We start from the raw sequence: 17174 nt of genomic DNA on the forward strand, positions 1-17174 counted from the left end.
TATTTTAAATTATTCTTAAGTTCTCTCCTTTTAGAAATCCTTTTTATTCTAAAAAGAACCATCAGGCAGGGGAGAGACCAAAATCTCCTTCTCCATAGTGCATCTTAAACACAGACATATTTATAGGCTCACAGCAATCCATTTCCATTTTTTCATTGATAACTCCTTCCTCTTGCGATGCACTGTTGCAGGAAGATTCAGGTTCTGCAGTGAATTCCACAGCCTCTCAGAACTCTTTTGGCTTTTTTTCATTGAATTTAATCTGCAAGTCTATTTAGTTTGTCTAATTAATTTATTGCCAGTTTGTCTTAGAAGTCTTCCGTTTCTTGCAGAAACCACTGAAGTCTTCTCTGGATTCCTGCCAAGACAGGTAGGTTTTTATTCCCTCTCCTACCTTGTAGCTATGTTCTGGACAATACAGGGGGAAAGGCTTCAAAGTATAGAGCCAGTCTCCAGCTCCCAGTGCTAAAGAAGTGAGATTTTCAAGATGTGTAGTAGGATGTCAGTGACCAAATTGGCTGCTAAAACCCCATGTTTATCTCCTCAGCCTATGAGCTGTGTTCCTGAAGTAATGAATAAATCTTAATTTCCCTCCCAAGAAGATCATGTTTGGGTAGCAGTAGTTTACATTATTTGAGGTGAGACAATACAAGTATTCTCCTCCAGGATATTAGAAATAGAAAACAGTTTCAAATGAAAATATTTTTTCTTTCTTCATGTTCCAAGTGAGTTCAAGGTTAATAGAAACTTTCAACTTATCTCCTAAAAAACTGGATTCACTCCACTATTACTGCCACAATTTTTGACTTAGGTTGAGCCAAGAGGAGGTTTGTAGGTTACTTTCATTATGGAGATAAATCAGTGATGGAGTGAAGTATTTATTAGGTGCAATGCCTTTTATTTCCACATTATGTGTGTGAAGCTTTTGTTCCCCTAGAAAGAAGGTGAATCCAGACCAGAAAGAAAACATCTCTACTTGTAGTTCCAAGTCTCCTTTCAAGAAGAGCTGCACACAAAAGTGGTCTTCCTCCCTTTTCTTTCTTAAAATATGTTTGCATTGCTTTTCTGGTCTTATTTTCTTTTTGTAGTGCTTTTCTAAGTTGATGTTTCAGCATATAGAGAAACATTTTATCTGAACCAAGAGCAGAACCTACCACACAGTTTCCTCAAATCTCTTGTCCATGTGCCCTGTGCTGTATGTGTGGCTGGTATTGTTTCAGCTGTCAGTGATAGAAAGGCATGAGGCCTGCATTTATTGTGAATGAAGGATGAATATTAATAAGCTGATCAGCTTCAATGAAGTTTCATTCAGTGACCAGCATGACATAATAATAAAAGATTCAAATCAGTTGCCAGAGATACAGAGCATTTTGAACCAATGAAGTTAATAAAAACAACACTACTAGGTCAGGAAGGTCACAAAAGAGGTGGAAAAAACCAAGAAGCATATTTTCATAACAAAATCAAGACAGACTGATCTATGTCATATATTCTATTAGCATAATTTAAGTCCTGTGATAGAAGCTTTATACAGACTGGTTTCGACTAGTTTACTTCAAATCTGTAAGTAAATTCACATTTTTCAAAACACCCTCTTAATCAGAAAAAAGTATTTTGTGAAATCTGTGAACAACATCATCAGTATCTCAACTCCAGAACTGTGAGTGAAAGCCTCAAAGAAGAATACAGCATTTCATCAACTGAATTTTTAGAAGGTAAGTTGGCCAAGCTGAGAGAGACAAGTGAAGATGCTGATCAAGTTGTTTCACCAGTTTAAAAGAGGCAGCATCTCTCAACCATGCAATAAGATGGACTTGGCTAGTGTCACCTTCGGTAATGTGAAGATCCTCCAAACAGTGTGAACTCCCTTTCCAGGGAATAAGAAATAAGGATGAGTAGGGGAGAGGAAAGAAATACTCTTGAACAGATGGGAAGAGAAGAACAAGACTGGAAAAGAAATGCAGAGAATTTTCCATTATTCTTAACCCATCTGGAGACAGGGAGAACCACTGGAACAGCAGCGAGGCCATTCTCATGAGCTGCATGCTAATAGCCTCAGAGCAAAGCCTTGGCTTTAATGCAGACTCAATTTCTCGTCCATGAGTTGGGAATTCAAAATTCTAATTTGCTTCTCAAGGACAAAATAATCTATGCTTTGATCCACTAGTTTTTGATTCATTAATGAGCAGAATCACTACTGCAATTTGTGATAACAATGTGCAAGAAAAATCATTGCATTTAGCACACGGTGGATTGATTTCATGGCAGTCTTTTGGAAAAATAAGCTCAGAATGATGGGACTGTAGAGGATGGAAAGACAGACAGAAAAGAAGCAAAGAATTGCAGAAGCTCATCTTCCTTGAGTTCTCCTATGGGACCAAACTGTTATGTGGCCTGACCTCCAGGCCTCCTCATACTCTCCCTGAGGTGTGGAATAAGAGATGGAAGCCAGTTCGAACTTTTTTTCTCTCATGGGATAAGTCATTAACTCTGTGCATCAGCAAATCACCAACTGTAAAGAACACTGGTACTTTCACAATAATTAGGAATCTACCTGGAACATTCCAGCCTGGAAAATTCTCAATTTGTTACAATATGTGAGAAATATTAACCATCATGGTTTGGGCTATGTTTGGCTTTGGATCAGTGAATCCACACAGGATTTCAGATTAAAGGCAGTACAGATGGATAAGAAAAATGGAGAATTTTTTTAAACACTGAAGGAGATTTTTCTTCATTTGCTGTGACGTGTTCTTCCTCTTTGTGCTCTCCAGTTGCGAGAGCTTTCATGATGAAGGCACTGGCTGTCACTATGCTGTTTCATATTATCCTTCTGCTCCTAACTGAAATGAATGGGATGCACATTAAAACCATTCCTCAGTCTAGTTATTTAGAAGCCCCTAGCTTGCTAGCAGCAACTGGTAGGATTCAGGTTGGTTTTGGTTTGGGGTCTAGTTTTGTCTGGGTTGTTTTTTTTTTTAATTTAAAGTGTATTTTATGTACAGAAAATATTCAAACCCTCACAGGAACTGTTCATAAACTTTTTGCAATTATCTTCATATTTATGGAGACTCAAGATGACACAGCCAGTTCAAAAAACAGCTTTTGGCTACTAATACTGACCTAGCATGGAAAAATCAATATAATTACAAAAGCAATTAAGCATGGCAAGTAAGGAGTCCAGCCTTTGCTCAACTTAAAGTAATTTAGATTAACACAAACATAACAGCCAAAATACTCCTTTCTCATAGACAGATTCCAGCAAAATTGAACCGGCAACGCATCAAATCACAATAATCACTGGGTGTGTGCCTAAGGTCACCAGGGTTAACGAAATCACCTTCAAGACTCACAGTGCTGGCAGTGGATTACAACAAAGGTTAAAATGATGGGAACATGGGCAGAGTGAAGAGATGGATTATTTGGGCAGCCTTGAGACTTGAAAGTATCTGGTGTCACTTTAAGCAAGCATCAGTACTTTCTCAGTATAAAATACCAGAAAATCCCCAGTAATGAGTTAGCACATTAAGAATACATGAGTGTGTTGGGAAAAAGTGCATTCTATTTCCAGTGTTTCCTGAAAACAGGAAAGCAAGGGAACTGCCCCTTGAAACAGTATGGTCTCCACTAAACTAAAAAATCTTTAGAAGGAAGAATTGGAGAGGCAATAATTTAGATACAGAGAGGACAAAATGCACAGGAAAATGACTGTAACTAACCTCCAAAGTCAGACTTAACTAGCCAGAAGAATTGCTGGCTCTTTCTATAAGCAATCAATTAAGTTATCAGAAAACAGAACTCTGAAAAAGAGTAATTTCTTGAAAATATAATCACCTTGTATGTATTCTTCAGTGAACAAATAGCTCATAGTGCCTTAACTAAGTGTGAAGCCTCACTCTTCACATCTCATTAGAGAATTTGGCCACTACGAACCAACTTTAAACCACAGCAGTGCTATGAGATATGTTGCATTCAGATGCAAACAATGAACCCATGTTATGAACACATCTCTGTTTCAGAAGAGCACAATATTGTTTGGCTTTATGAACACATGCAAATTGAAATTATACATTCATAATGCCTCTCTCTGGGTCAGAGCAGTTTTATGACTTTAATCATGAGGAGAAGAATTAGCACATTAAATGCTCAAAATAGCTCAGTGCACACTGTGTGTAGAAAAATGTAAATGAGTAAGACAAACTAACTCTAAGAACTGTACCTAACTCCCCCCCAATGCTACAGGACATTGGTACTTAAATTCAATTTCTTTCATTGGGACTAGACTGAGCACTCTTTTACACAGATAAAAGTACATAATAATCATGGCATAACACAAAATAGTAATGAATGGGTAAGAAGATTCATTATTATTTTCTTTGAGAACTACTTTTCACTTCTGTTTTATCAACTGCATTGAAAACATAGTTAACAACACTGATTTGCAAATTTTTTTCTAAACCCAAAGAGCAAGGAGATAATTTTTTATGCTGATAATAAATAACACTTCTAAATTCCACAAGTTCTGTGAGAAATAGAAATAAAGCCTTTAAAAAGAAAAAAGTAAACTTCCACTACTAGATTTCAGGACTGACATTTCCCTTGTAAGAAGCTGCAGAGATTTTGTTCAGTTGTATAATAATGGCATCAACAAATAGTAAAATGCAAAATTCCTAACTAAATCCTGAATAAAAATGGAAAAGAAATTATTCTCTCATTTATTTGTTTCAAATGCATTCATCAGCTGCAAGATAAAAAAGCCTGTAAGATGAGAACACATTTTGAAAATGTGCAAAACATCTGGAGACACAGTAAATGAGCAAACAAAATTAATACCTGCACAAGCCCTGGAGGTACATTATTTGCAGCAAAGTTCTTGTATAGGTACCAACCCTTATATATCAGTTGGAATACAGTACATTTTGCTACTGACTCCATATTTTAAATTTAGTAACTTATATAAAAATATTTCTCCCACATACATCTGACAGAAAAAGAATAATTTTATAGTCTTAAATCTGATCTTTTTTTCCCCCAGTTTTTCAGAATATTAATTGTCATGAGCTGTCCCTTTTGGCAGGACCTCCTAATGCCCTTAAACTGTTTTGTCTTTGTGCTTTAGCTTGTATGTTTTGACTTTGTACCTCAGCTCTTTTGTATGATAGCTCTAAATATGAGATTTTGCTTAATTTTTTTAACCACAGCTTCAGTATACTGATAGAACAACAAGAGCAAAGTAGTACAATTTTTTAACACTATCAGAGTAACCCTATGAGAGATCATGTCCTCACTGTGTAGGTCTATCATTATGTCAACCTATTGGATAGAGCAAATGTTTGGAAACACATAAGTAAGCACAACAGATTATCAAATGAATCTTTTCCAAATTGAGCTGTCTTTTCATAATCTGTATACTTTCAGTTTTTGTCACTGTTTACCCGTTAGTCCAGAGTCATCATTAAAACCAGTACTTTCAGGCCCTGTGGCAGCCTCTGGTCCAACACCTATATTAGTAACAAATAAAGTGCTCAGCAGTTCTGTGGCCCAGGCCAGTAATTTATTTACTTGCTAAAATTTAGATCCACAACCTCAAAAGTGTAAAAAAATACCAAGCAATACTCAAATAAAAAATGGTGGGAGGGACGACAAGAACGTGTCCCTTTGCCATCTCCTTGGAACCACCTGTGTTTCCTGACTTCCACTGTGATGCCAGAAAACAAGCTAAAATCTAAAAGCATTCTTGTATTGATGTCAATAGATGGTGGATTGGTTCTTAAGTCTTTCTTTTTCACATTATGAGCTTTCTGGGTTCCAGGAGTACCAGTCAAACCAAGTTTGACAACTAGGTCAAGGCTGAAGTTTAGTGGGCCTGAAATCCCTGTTCCAACATTAATAACCCTCGTTCAGAGAGTTCTATCTCCTCCAAGTGAATCTCCAAAAAGAATTCTGTGCGTTTGTCCTCACTGAAATGTAACTTGAGCTCATGGTTCAACAGTCACTAGTACCAGATTTGAGCAGTGCTGAATTACAAAGAACTACAAGCTGCCTCTTGATCAAGTACAGACAAAACATCTGTAAAACTATCCAGTGTGTCCGAAGTAGAGAACATACCAAACTTCATGGTTTTGCATCAATTGTCGGAGAACGGAAAATACTTGATCTGATGTCGAGTGATGACAGTGACATTTTGTTACTCTTTAAAACTTTCTGAATAAAAGAACAAAGAGAATGACTTTATATCAAGCCAATGTGTTTTGCTTCATCTGTCTGCAGCATTTTGATTCAGTATTAGGATCAAGAAGTTTGAGGTTGGGTACTCTTGAAACACGTCCTGGATCAGGAGCGGATCCTTGCTTTTGCATAAAACTGTTGAGTCAAGAGCGCACCAGTGCTCTGAACAACCGAGCTGGTCATCGGGCATATGGTCACAGCACAGTGTATCAGTGAGTAGCAGCCAGGCTGAAAACACACAACGCTTCTAACTAAAGAGTTATTTGACTTAAACAGAATCTTTGGTCAAGTCAAAGGCAACGTTTTTCACTCAGAGATAAAATAATTGCGTAATTCTAATGACTCACTGGGAATTCACAGGCTGGTTATCTTTCAAGTTTCGTTAAACAAATGTTGCTAATAAGTTGGAGGAACATTATTTGAATGACCATTTTGAGGCATTTTGCTTATTTTTTTTCTTTTTTTTCCATTTCTCTTAGCAATAGAGGAAACAAACAGAATACTTGAGATAACTACAGATCTCAGGCTTTATGTCTTGTTGAACCTACACAGTTAATATCACCTCTAAACAGATAAAAATTATGTAAGAAATACCTAGAAGAGCAAAGCTGAAATCTCGAAATGCTTATTTTCAGGGAGAATAATAACATACCCTTTAAAGGTTCCCTTGAGGGTTTCTAATTAAATCAGAATGAGAACCTTAACAGTGACATAATGTACATTAAATACATATTTCAATACTTTGAATTAGGGTATATGGGATAATTTTGACCATAATGTTTATGGATACTGCTTGTTTCTCAAAATAAAAAATAATACATTGTTTCACTTTCTAGCTGTTATTGATGTCTGCAATAATGCCATGAGGGTCACGGTGGTTTTTAGAGTTTTTCTGAGTTTCCTCAAAATTTAGGTTATTAGCAATGTCTGAGACAATGCTGTCCATTTTATCAGTATTTAATGCAATTATATTCTAAAGCAACAGTTTCTAGTTAAAGTATTTTAAAGCTTTGCCGAACTAATTGTTTTTTTTTTTTAATTAGGAAAATGTGGTCCTGTAGATACAGAGATCAGGCTTCTGAACAAAGCAAAGAAACTGTGCAAGCTTTTCCCTAGTCTATGTGACTATTCTCACTTTGTGAGTGCATTCCATCTCAGCTATGCAGGAATACTGAAAAACATGGTTTTCTTCCCTTCACATAACTTTCAACCTGTTTAACTCGATTTCAATATTTATGTTATATATTCAGTGGAACAATGTCTGGATGCCTGTAGCTAAATTTCCTAAGAAAATCCTTCCTAATTGAATTCCCTGGTGTTCACAAATACCTTTAAAAGACATCTTTTCATGTGTGTTTGTATATAACTATACAATTTCATGTTGCTCTTTTTGAAAACCCTATTTGTTCCTCAGATTCAGATTAAAGCAAGATAAATCAAAAATTCTTTCTGCCTTCTTTTTTTTTTTTTTCCAATACACTGTTTTTGGCATTTGAGAATGTCTGAGGATTTCAAGTAATACCAATAATATTTACTGTCTTCCTGTACAGCTGTAGAAGAGAAGACTATGTAAAAGTGAGGGCTAACCGGCAAGGACTTTGCCAGTGTTTCATAGCAGAAAACTCAGAATTCAAGAAGAAAGAGCTTCTATGGAACAGAAAAGGTTATAAAAGTTTAAGAGTGCATTACTTCCCTATTCACAAGCACCAACACAGAATCCATAAATAACATTAAATATAAATTAAAACAAGTTTCATGCTAAGATATCAGAAATTGTGATTTATTTTCTCAAAGACTTTATACTCACAATCTCATCTCCTGGCAACCAATATCCTTCTTGTTCAATACCAGCTTTTGACCCTTTACACCCCACCGTCAGGGTTTCCACGATAAGACCATCCTTGACCGCTAAACTCAGCTGACGTGTGGTTTCTTTTGGATGCATACCATGGACTCTAGACATATACCTGCACACAAGCACAGAAGTCTTTAAGTGTTAGGGTTAAATTATAAACTGTGTCAGCAAAATAAACAAATGATGCTTCAATTTTTCAAATTATTTAAAATAATACACAGTCCAAGTTTTAGATTGTTTTCAAACATTCAAAATTAATACAATTTCCCCCTTTATTTCAAATCATCTCCCCCTTGCAGCTATCATGTGCACACTTAGACAAATAGTAGCACAGTAATCTTCTACAAAACACTTCCCAAATTAACATGCACACTGCTTGAGCTTGTCTCTGCCACATCCATTTGTGTCCTTTGGATTAACTGAAACTTGCATTTCTCTAATACTTCCCATGGCATACATAGTATAGAATGAGCCTGGAGAGCTACGAATGAATCCTTGTGATGCCTGTGTGTACAACATATTTATAAAAAATGTGAAATTTATGTATCACATACGAAAATCCAACAGTTGGAGCTACTGTTCTAAATGGTTTTTCTCCTTTTCTTGAGATAACCACAATGATCACACTGTGATGAACTGCTTTGCTGAAAACAAAACATATGCAGCCTAAACTGTGTATGTACATGAGCTTCAACCTGTGTAATACTGACCTTTAATCAGTATAATTTACTTCCAGGCCAGCACCAAATATTAACTTGGAGTAACCAACATAAAATTATCTCTCAAAATAAAGATGACCTCCCTGCTTTAAGTTCATTACACTTCAGATTCCAAGAACATATCTGTGACTTAATGCACATGGAGAAGCAAAGAGAGCTGCAATCACATGCAGTAAGTGAATTGATTTGGAACCAAATATTTTGTGGACATATTTTCTTAGTTATAGATCTCTTGCAGTTGCAGAGCTAACTCTTTTGCTGGAACTGGTTTACACTCATCTAATCTTTTTGTTTTGCTCTATAGGAAACTAAATGCGTATAATCATACAGTAGATTTGTGATTGAGTAGAAGCATATATTTGTGTAGTAAATTATAAAATAATAAGAGCAGCACAGGACATTTATAAATTTCTACTTGGTATCAGAGGCATTTACATAAAAGCAGCATGTTTGCAGGATCTTGGGGGTTATTTTTTTTAGGATAAAATCTCTTAGAGGCAGATGCTGCCACTTACTATATTTACTATATTTTACAATGTCTGCCACAACATGGTCCAAATCTGGTTGGTTTGTGCAATCTACCACTGCATAATAAGAAATAGGAAATATAATTAATACAAAAAGAAAAAAATTCTGTGCAAGTTTATGATCCAAGCTAATATAGATGAATATTATGCTGGCTAGCAAAAAGAAGATAAGGCACTTCAGTTCTGTACCACACCAGATGGATGCTCACATGCCCAATCTCATCCTTCTCTGGTGCTGCAGAAACCAAAACCCAACATGAGAACCTGTTCAAGTGATATTAAACACCACAAATGAGTTTTCCAAGTTCTCCAAATTCCAAGGTCTTTAACAGGCAGAGACTCAAATCCGTTTAATTCACTTTCAAACAGAGTGCAAGTGAACACCACTAGTTTGTATAAAGTGCTGAAGCTTTAAAACTGCATGAATACAACTAATGTTGTAACTAGTATGATGTATTTCATGTGTGTGTGCACATACACACATATTAATGCAAATACAATGAGCTTTTTTAAGTGTAAATTATCTTTGCCAGCATTTGCTAATGTTACTGTTTTTTCAACAGATTTCCATTTTTAACTCTGTACTAACAGCCTCCCTGATGGGGCCACAGAATTCATGTTGTCTGCAATTTCTTCAAGTCCTTAATAGGTCTCAAAATACAGAGCATTCTTCACATTTTACTGGCAGATCAAATCAGACACTGAGCAAGGAAGTGATTTCCCTACAGTTACACAGTGGGCTGCTATAAGTCTCAGGACAGAAATCAAGTATTAACCCAGTGCCATAAGCCTTAGTGTGTCCTGCTGAAGAAACCATGTATTTTTGCATTGCATCATCCCCAGTTGCACAAACACCGTCCAACAAAATTATTAAATGTAAGCTACAGGTTCTGTGATTTCTCAGTCCCATTTCTGAACAGAACAGATATATAATAGAAACCAAAAAACCTTAAACCAACCCTACTCAGCTAATCTGTCTGTTTCCACTGTGGCACAGGATGCACTAGTGAAAAAGAGCACAAGGCTCAGAATTGCCCATTTCTCAAATCCAATCTATGTTCTCAACCAGAGTGAAAGTACTGCCACCAACTAAACTATCTCCTCATTTTCTCCAGCTGTAAATTGTGAGTAATAAATCCCCAGAGGCTTTTTGAAGAATACTTTAGTCAACGTTCAGTCTGTGCAGTCTGTAGATCCACAGGGGCTATGTTTTCCATTTTTAAAATAAAATGCTATCATCTTTCATAGGAAAGCACACACATGTAGGAGAATGTTTTTACTTCAAAGAGTAGAACTGCTGCTAGAAAAGTGCCCCCTCCCCCCAAACTTTTACTCCTGTCTTGTTTCTTTTCAGCCAGAAGGACATCAGCTAAACGAAGAAGTGATTAAGGCACAGGATTTGAATCAGAAAAGACCGTTAATGCTCTTTAACAATGAAATGTCAAATAAACTGTTACGATATGAGAAAGATGCACAAAATACGTTAAAACCCAGCTTAGATAGAGAAAGCATGATGTTTAGAATTCTAACTACTATGTCAGCTTCTTTACTGGATCAGGGAAACACAATATTGAAACATCTTTGGGCGGAAGTGACACCACTAATCCAGCGAGCACAAGGCTTTTCCTGGCACTGCATCCACTGAAGCATCTGGCACCAACAAGTTAAAAAACAAATCAGAGAGATAAAGCAATCCCCGATTGCTGTTTTCAATAAAAGCTGATTAGCTGTACCTTGGAGACAGGGAGCTGAAGGAATACTAGTTTATTATGCTCTTGCCCAGTCCTCCCTATCAACAGACTGGGAAGTGTAACACAACTCCTATACTGCTGTTACTAGCCAGCCACAAGAAGTAAAGCAAATACACTCAGATGAGTGAGAACAAGGCATGGAGACAAAGTAAAATCCCCTAAACCAGCAAACCAGCCCTCATCAGATAGGGAGCTGAAACAACCATTTCAAAATACAATTTAACTGTGGTAACCCCTACTATATAAAATGAGGGGCTTTCTGTGGAAGTTTGGCCTGATAATCTGCATGTTACATTCCAAATCTCACCAAATGAGGCTGCCTGTCTCCAGGATACAGAAGCAACTGAACTGCTGCTGAATATTAGAGTATTTATAGGTCAGTATTTTCTCCATTTATAACCTGGCAGTACAAACCTCCTTGACATTAGCATAGAAGAATCTAGCAAATCTAGCAAAATTACAGGCTTTGTAATCAAATTCTAAGAGCCTAGTAATGCATGTTTTCAATTATTGCAACACCACTTGGAAAGCAAATGATAAGGATCTTTTTAGCATGTAGTTTGTTCATCACCACCCTTAAGCAAACCTCATTGCCATATCATCAAATGTATATGTAAATGTGCTGACCTTCAGAAACAAGATACTACCAACACGATCTGGTAGATGACGTGCACATACCTAATATATGTTCATATCTGTCTGACAGCGAAAGAAAAACTTAAAATGAGAATGATAGAGGATAATCAATAGATTCGTAGATTGTATATGTATGTGCATGCTCATCTGTATTTAGTGCACAAAATACCAATCAGAGAAATGTGAAACAACAATTTCAAACCTATTTGGAAATGCAGATGAACAGTAGTCATGTATTTTCAAATTTAGCAACAGTAAAATATCATCATATTCTTCTGTTCCTATACCTTATTTTTGTTACCCATCCTAAAACCTCAACCACCTCTACAGACACCACAGGGACAGTCCAAGGGGTCAGCACAGCTGGAGGGGGGACTCCAGCAGTTCTCACAGGCCTCACAGAACCCAGAACACAGCCACCTGTTGCACACCCCACCTGAGCCACATCGAATGATGGGGGAGGAAACCTGGTGCATGCCCTTCCAGACCCTCTCTCCTTCACAGCAACGAACTGCAGAAGCTCCTGTCACTCATGACACTACCAACTAACAACTGGATCTTGCCACCTCCCTTTGCTAAACTAAAGTGGACCACAGAAGTACCCTAATCCACCCCTGAACCACTTACGTGCCAAATATAAAGGAGACATTACAGAACCACCGAAGTCTGTCACCGTATGATTAATTTACCCATAAATCTTCAAGATAATTTTCTCAAACTACCCAGTGTTCTTTATGTCTATCTATTCAAAACCTACATCTAATACACGTGCTTCATGGAATACCTTAAAACTCAAGAAAAAAAGTCTGGTTTGATATAAGGGGAGTGGAGGAAGCAGACTCTAAAGCTGCAATCACCATGGGAGCAAAACAGATACAGAAGTAGCCGGCACTTGCAGGGGATCAGATGGTGAACTTTTCACCTACAGCTGTCACACAGCTCACAACTTTTCCTTGGTGCTGTGCAAGACACAACATGAAGCCAAACCCTGTCCCAAAGAGTTTAATCTGTATGGCCACAAAACAATGCATGTAAATAGCTAACTTGGCTCCCAGAGTCCTCTTGAAGGCAACAGTGCTCTACTGAAAGGCAGTAAATAGTCTACATGAGCACAGTTGTGCTGTGGCCCAAAAAAGAAAGCTGACCAAGGAAGGTTAATTAAGGTGGAAATTGGACACAGGTATTTTAAAAAAAACTCTCAGTTTTTCTGGACTCATAAGGAATTGCATTTTCAGCCATCTGAACTCATCAAAAGGAAAATACTGAAAAAAACGCTACAGAAGCATCTCTGTACAAGACTAAAGTAAAATATATATAGGAAATAGCTGCCTTATATAAAATACAACAGTGTGACAAGTGTGGGTAGATGCTAATTTTAGTGGCAAACACTGTAATCTTGGTCTGATCAATTATCTCTCTCTGTGCTGGATGCCTCTGCCCCTCCACGATGGGAAAGGAAGTAGCAGTCTGCTGGCAGCAGCAGATTATCTGCTGAGAAACTCGTCCAGGGTGAGTGGAGATCTGATAAATTTGAGATCTGATAAACTGAGATCTGATAAAATTGAGATCCAATAAAATGCAGCAGATTCCATTAAACTCAACTGAAAGCCTGTCATTAATTTTAAATGTTACCTACAGGTATATAAAAATGTCCTAGATTCAGGGACAGACCTTAAGGAATAATACATAAAATAGAAGAAAAGCAGCCAAAAATCTGTTCTGAGTTTTTATTGTGTTCCTGCAACTAGTGAGAAATGCCTTTTGCTTTACTTTCAGGGTATGACAACAGTTTTATAGAAGGCCCACACATTTCTTTTAAGCCTTTTTTTTAATTGGAAGAGATTAGGCCACTTGGTCATACTGAAAGTGAAATGCAAGAGATAGCAGTGATAGATTTTTTTTTTTTTTAAATACAGCTACATGTCACGAAAACTTATAATACTCAGGCTCAAATCTCAGGAATCCATTAGCTGTCCTTGTGGAAAGCCAGGTGAAGATTTGTGCTCACAGCTGTATCTCAAGGTCTCGCCCTGAAGCTCAGGTTGCCTTCTCCCACTATGGTACCAATCAACTTTCATAAAACACAGGCTAAACATTATGGGCATTTGACATATATATTCCCTGCTTGCCAGAAACTGAGAGCTGGTCTGAGAGCTCGAGACAATACATACACACAGAGAAAAGCAGAACTGTCTACAGTGGCAGTGTAGCAGCTCACTTTTGTTTTCTAAGATACTTCTTGATATGTTTACACTTTCTGAAGTTTCAATTATGGATTAAATTCGCTAAGATGAAGACAACCAAATCACCATGTTATGCCTCTGTGTTTATACTCCACAAAGAGATGCAGGTATATGAACAGGCTGCATTTGATTTCCACTGCATTCCACATACCAACAACACACTGCACAGACCACACAGGCACTGACAGTGCTGTTGCCTCTGCAACAAAATGCTTCTTATAAGATCTACATTTTACGCAGTCCAAAATTCCAGAAATTACAGAGAAATCATGAATTTACTTTTCCCTCTGACATCAGTATCTGCAACATTCATTTTGAAGACACATACACTATCAAAGCAGGAAACGTCTTTAAAATTTATCTCTCCTTCGTAGTCTACAAATACAGCATTTGCATGAATATGGAGTCTAATTTTGTGCAGTGTTTTTATAAAACAAAAAGAATGCATAAACTTGATAGTGAAACAGTGCAACCCAGCAGTACAATGAAAGATCTGCCTGATGTTTGTGCTGCTGCTGTTAAAAGACAGCTATGGAGTAATCTTGTTTGTGCATGCTTTAGACACCCCAGGCACCACAGTTTCCTATAATGTTAATCACCTGGGTCATTTCTGTAGAAAGCACAGTAATGTTAACTCAGGTAATTCCCTGATTCAGTAATTTAAACTGCCACTCACACACTGCACTACACACTTTAGACTGTGTAACCCACCGTTATGACCAGGAAAAGCAAGTAATTAAGGTATCAAGCTATTCAATCCTTATCCACAAAAATCTCCCTCTCAGAACTACTACCACCTTCTTAGAAAAAGGACTCTATTCTCATTTTTCCAGCCTGAAAACTTGTACGTGGTGCTGTTGGTAATGTACAGGTGTGTGCACTGAGCACGACTGGCAAACAGGAGCACTAATTGTTCAGGGGCACTACATGCATGGGTACAACTGCTCCTGTATATGCAGGGCCACTGTTCCATCACCTCTTTTCTTTGGATGTGCTGAAGTACATCCAAACAAGTATTACATGACTCAGAACGTAACATCCTAGACAATACCTTGCAAATGAAATATTTAGTCAGCTCATACCGAGCATTTCAATCCAAAACATGTTTAAAAAAATAAACATTCAAGTGCTTTCATGATTAATATTTTTTTTTGAGTTTTCCATCTGATTTAATTTCAGTTCTTATCTGGGTCAAAATCTTTTTCTTTCTGTTTTATTTTGGTTTTGCTTTTGTTTTTTTTATTATTATTATTATTGGGTTTTTTTTATTTTTTTTTTGGTGGGGGGATGTTTTGGTTTTTTTGTTAGATTAGTTTTAGTCTAGCTAAGTTTCAAAATCATCACACTGTCACACAAATGTTCACCTTATTACCATCTAGGGAACAGCACAACGTCTGGAAAAGCCATCAGGGTAGAGCTGCTGCTTTTGGTGATGATATTGTTTATATGAATGGGAATATGAAACCACAGCCTAAAATAGATGGTATGAGTAGTGCTTTGGAGATCATTCTCTCTCCACTGATTACAGAGAAAGCCTTGATGAGCACTTCAGGCCAGATAGCAAGCTGTTAAATGGCCATGTCCCACCCATTTTTACCTTTTACTTTTAATAGAGAATCACATTTATTTATAGCAAAGAAACCAAACATAAGCTAGAAGGTTTACTTTCAAATATTATAAAGATGTTATGATTCAAGAAAAAAAACATTCTGGTTGTGACATGAAAATTGGTTTACTTCTAGTAATTAGATATAAAGTTAGCCTGTTGTGTATTCTTCTGAGTAAACTTACACAACTTCAATACAAATATTAATAGAAGTATGGAGTACATGAAAATGAAAATGGGGACAGTGATTTTTCAGTTACACTTCCACCCCTTTCCTTCTCAATAGTTCTACTGAAGCTCATAGTTTGCATGGATTATATGAAACATTGAATGTTACAGTTTTAATAGTAACACACAATAAGGAGAGTTTAAATGAGTATGCTCTCATCAGCAAATGGCTAACATGGAGTATTGCTGTTGTTAATAACAACATGTTTGTGCTGTTCGTGTGAATCATTTTATTTACCAGACATACTCAGGCTCAGCCCAGAGATGACTTCACCTACTGAATCAATGAAGAACATTGACCTTTGAGATAGAAAAAGAAAACTGCTATACTAGCAATACCACATAAGAGCATTCTTAAGAGAGGAGTTATCAGATAAGGAAAACCGATCAAGCAAAATTTGTTAGAACATTTGAACACCTATGTATTTATTTTCTCACAGAACAAAATGTAGGAACTAGATGTGGATGCAATAATATTTCTGATCGAAGTAAATACACAAAAAGCTCCACCTCACCTCAAGCTCCAGTCCTCAATAAAACATCCTTCCATGCTAAACCCTTACAGTTGTAACAGTTGCCCAGCCAGCTAAAGCAAGGCTGGAGGAACCTCTGTCAGTCCCATGATGAAGAGTTTTCTACACCAGGCACTGAAATAGTCTTATGACAGCCAGCACTGAAAAGCAGACCCAGCAATTCAGGTAGCAACATTCTTTATTGCATGGTGGGCCAGTGTTTCAGTACCAAGCTGAAGGAACACGTATCCCTAAGAGATTACAGACAGCACTGTTTAATACATGTGGACTTCTTTTTCTGTATTCCTTTAACCAGTTTAATTAATGTGATTAAATTTGTTACACAAATCGAGGAAATAATCTACATCAACAAAAGAGCTCAGTGGAAAAAAGAGTAACTATTAATATACATTATAAAACTCAACACTTTAACCAAGTATACTAATTTAGAAATTTTAATTCTTCTGCTACTCAGAGCAAATGCAGCTAGGTTCATTATAGATTTTTTCCAAGAAAAAATTACATTTTTTCCTGTGATCTCTGTTTCCACTCTCCTTAGTCAAAAATGCCTAAAAGAAGCCCTTAAAATGGACAATTAATATCAGCAATATTAAAATTAACTAATATCCAAACCAGAAAATTATTTTGAACTCATAAACAAAATTAAGATTCAACAGCCTATAAACAAATAGATAAAAGCTGCATGACAAATGTATTTACCTACAGGTAACACAGGTGAAATTTAATGAACATATGCCATTGCGAACACTCCTTGTGCAATAAAATGGCAATCTGTTGTTCTTTCTTAAGGGTATTACAAAATATGAATATAAACTTAACTTCTCACTTATCTTTCAAAATTTTTTTGA

At 36.8% G+C, this 17174-nt stretch overlaps 1 protein-coding gene across 3 annotated transcripts in view; it reads right to left on the reverse strand.

Moving 5' to 3' along the window:
* ZMYND11 (zinc finger MYND-type containing 11) overlaps positions 1-17174 on the reverse strand; it is a 105726-nt gene that overhangs the window by 36046 nt on the left and 52506 nt on the right. For all 3 annotated transcript variants that reach the window (XM_008922475.3, XM_008922474.3, XM_018075500.2), the window contains exon 3: positions 8036-8195. In XM_008922475.3, coding sequence (XP_008920723.1) covers positions 8036-8195 — 160 coding nt within the window. The remainder of the gene's footprint in view (positions 1-8035; positions 8196-17174) is intronic.

The sequence above is a fragment of the Manacus vitellinus genome, unplaced genomic scaffold, assembly GCF_001715985.3.
Source record: "Manacus vitellinus isolate BGI_N305 unplaced genomic scaffold, ASM171598v3 scaffold_3_pilon, whole genome shotgun sequence".
In the NCBI taxonomy this organism is placed as follows: domain Eukaryota; kingdom Metazoa; phylum Chordata; class Aves; order Passeriformes; family Pipridae; genus Manacus; species Manacus vitellinus.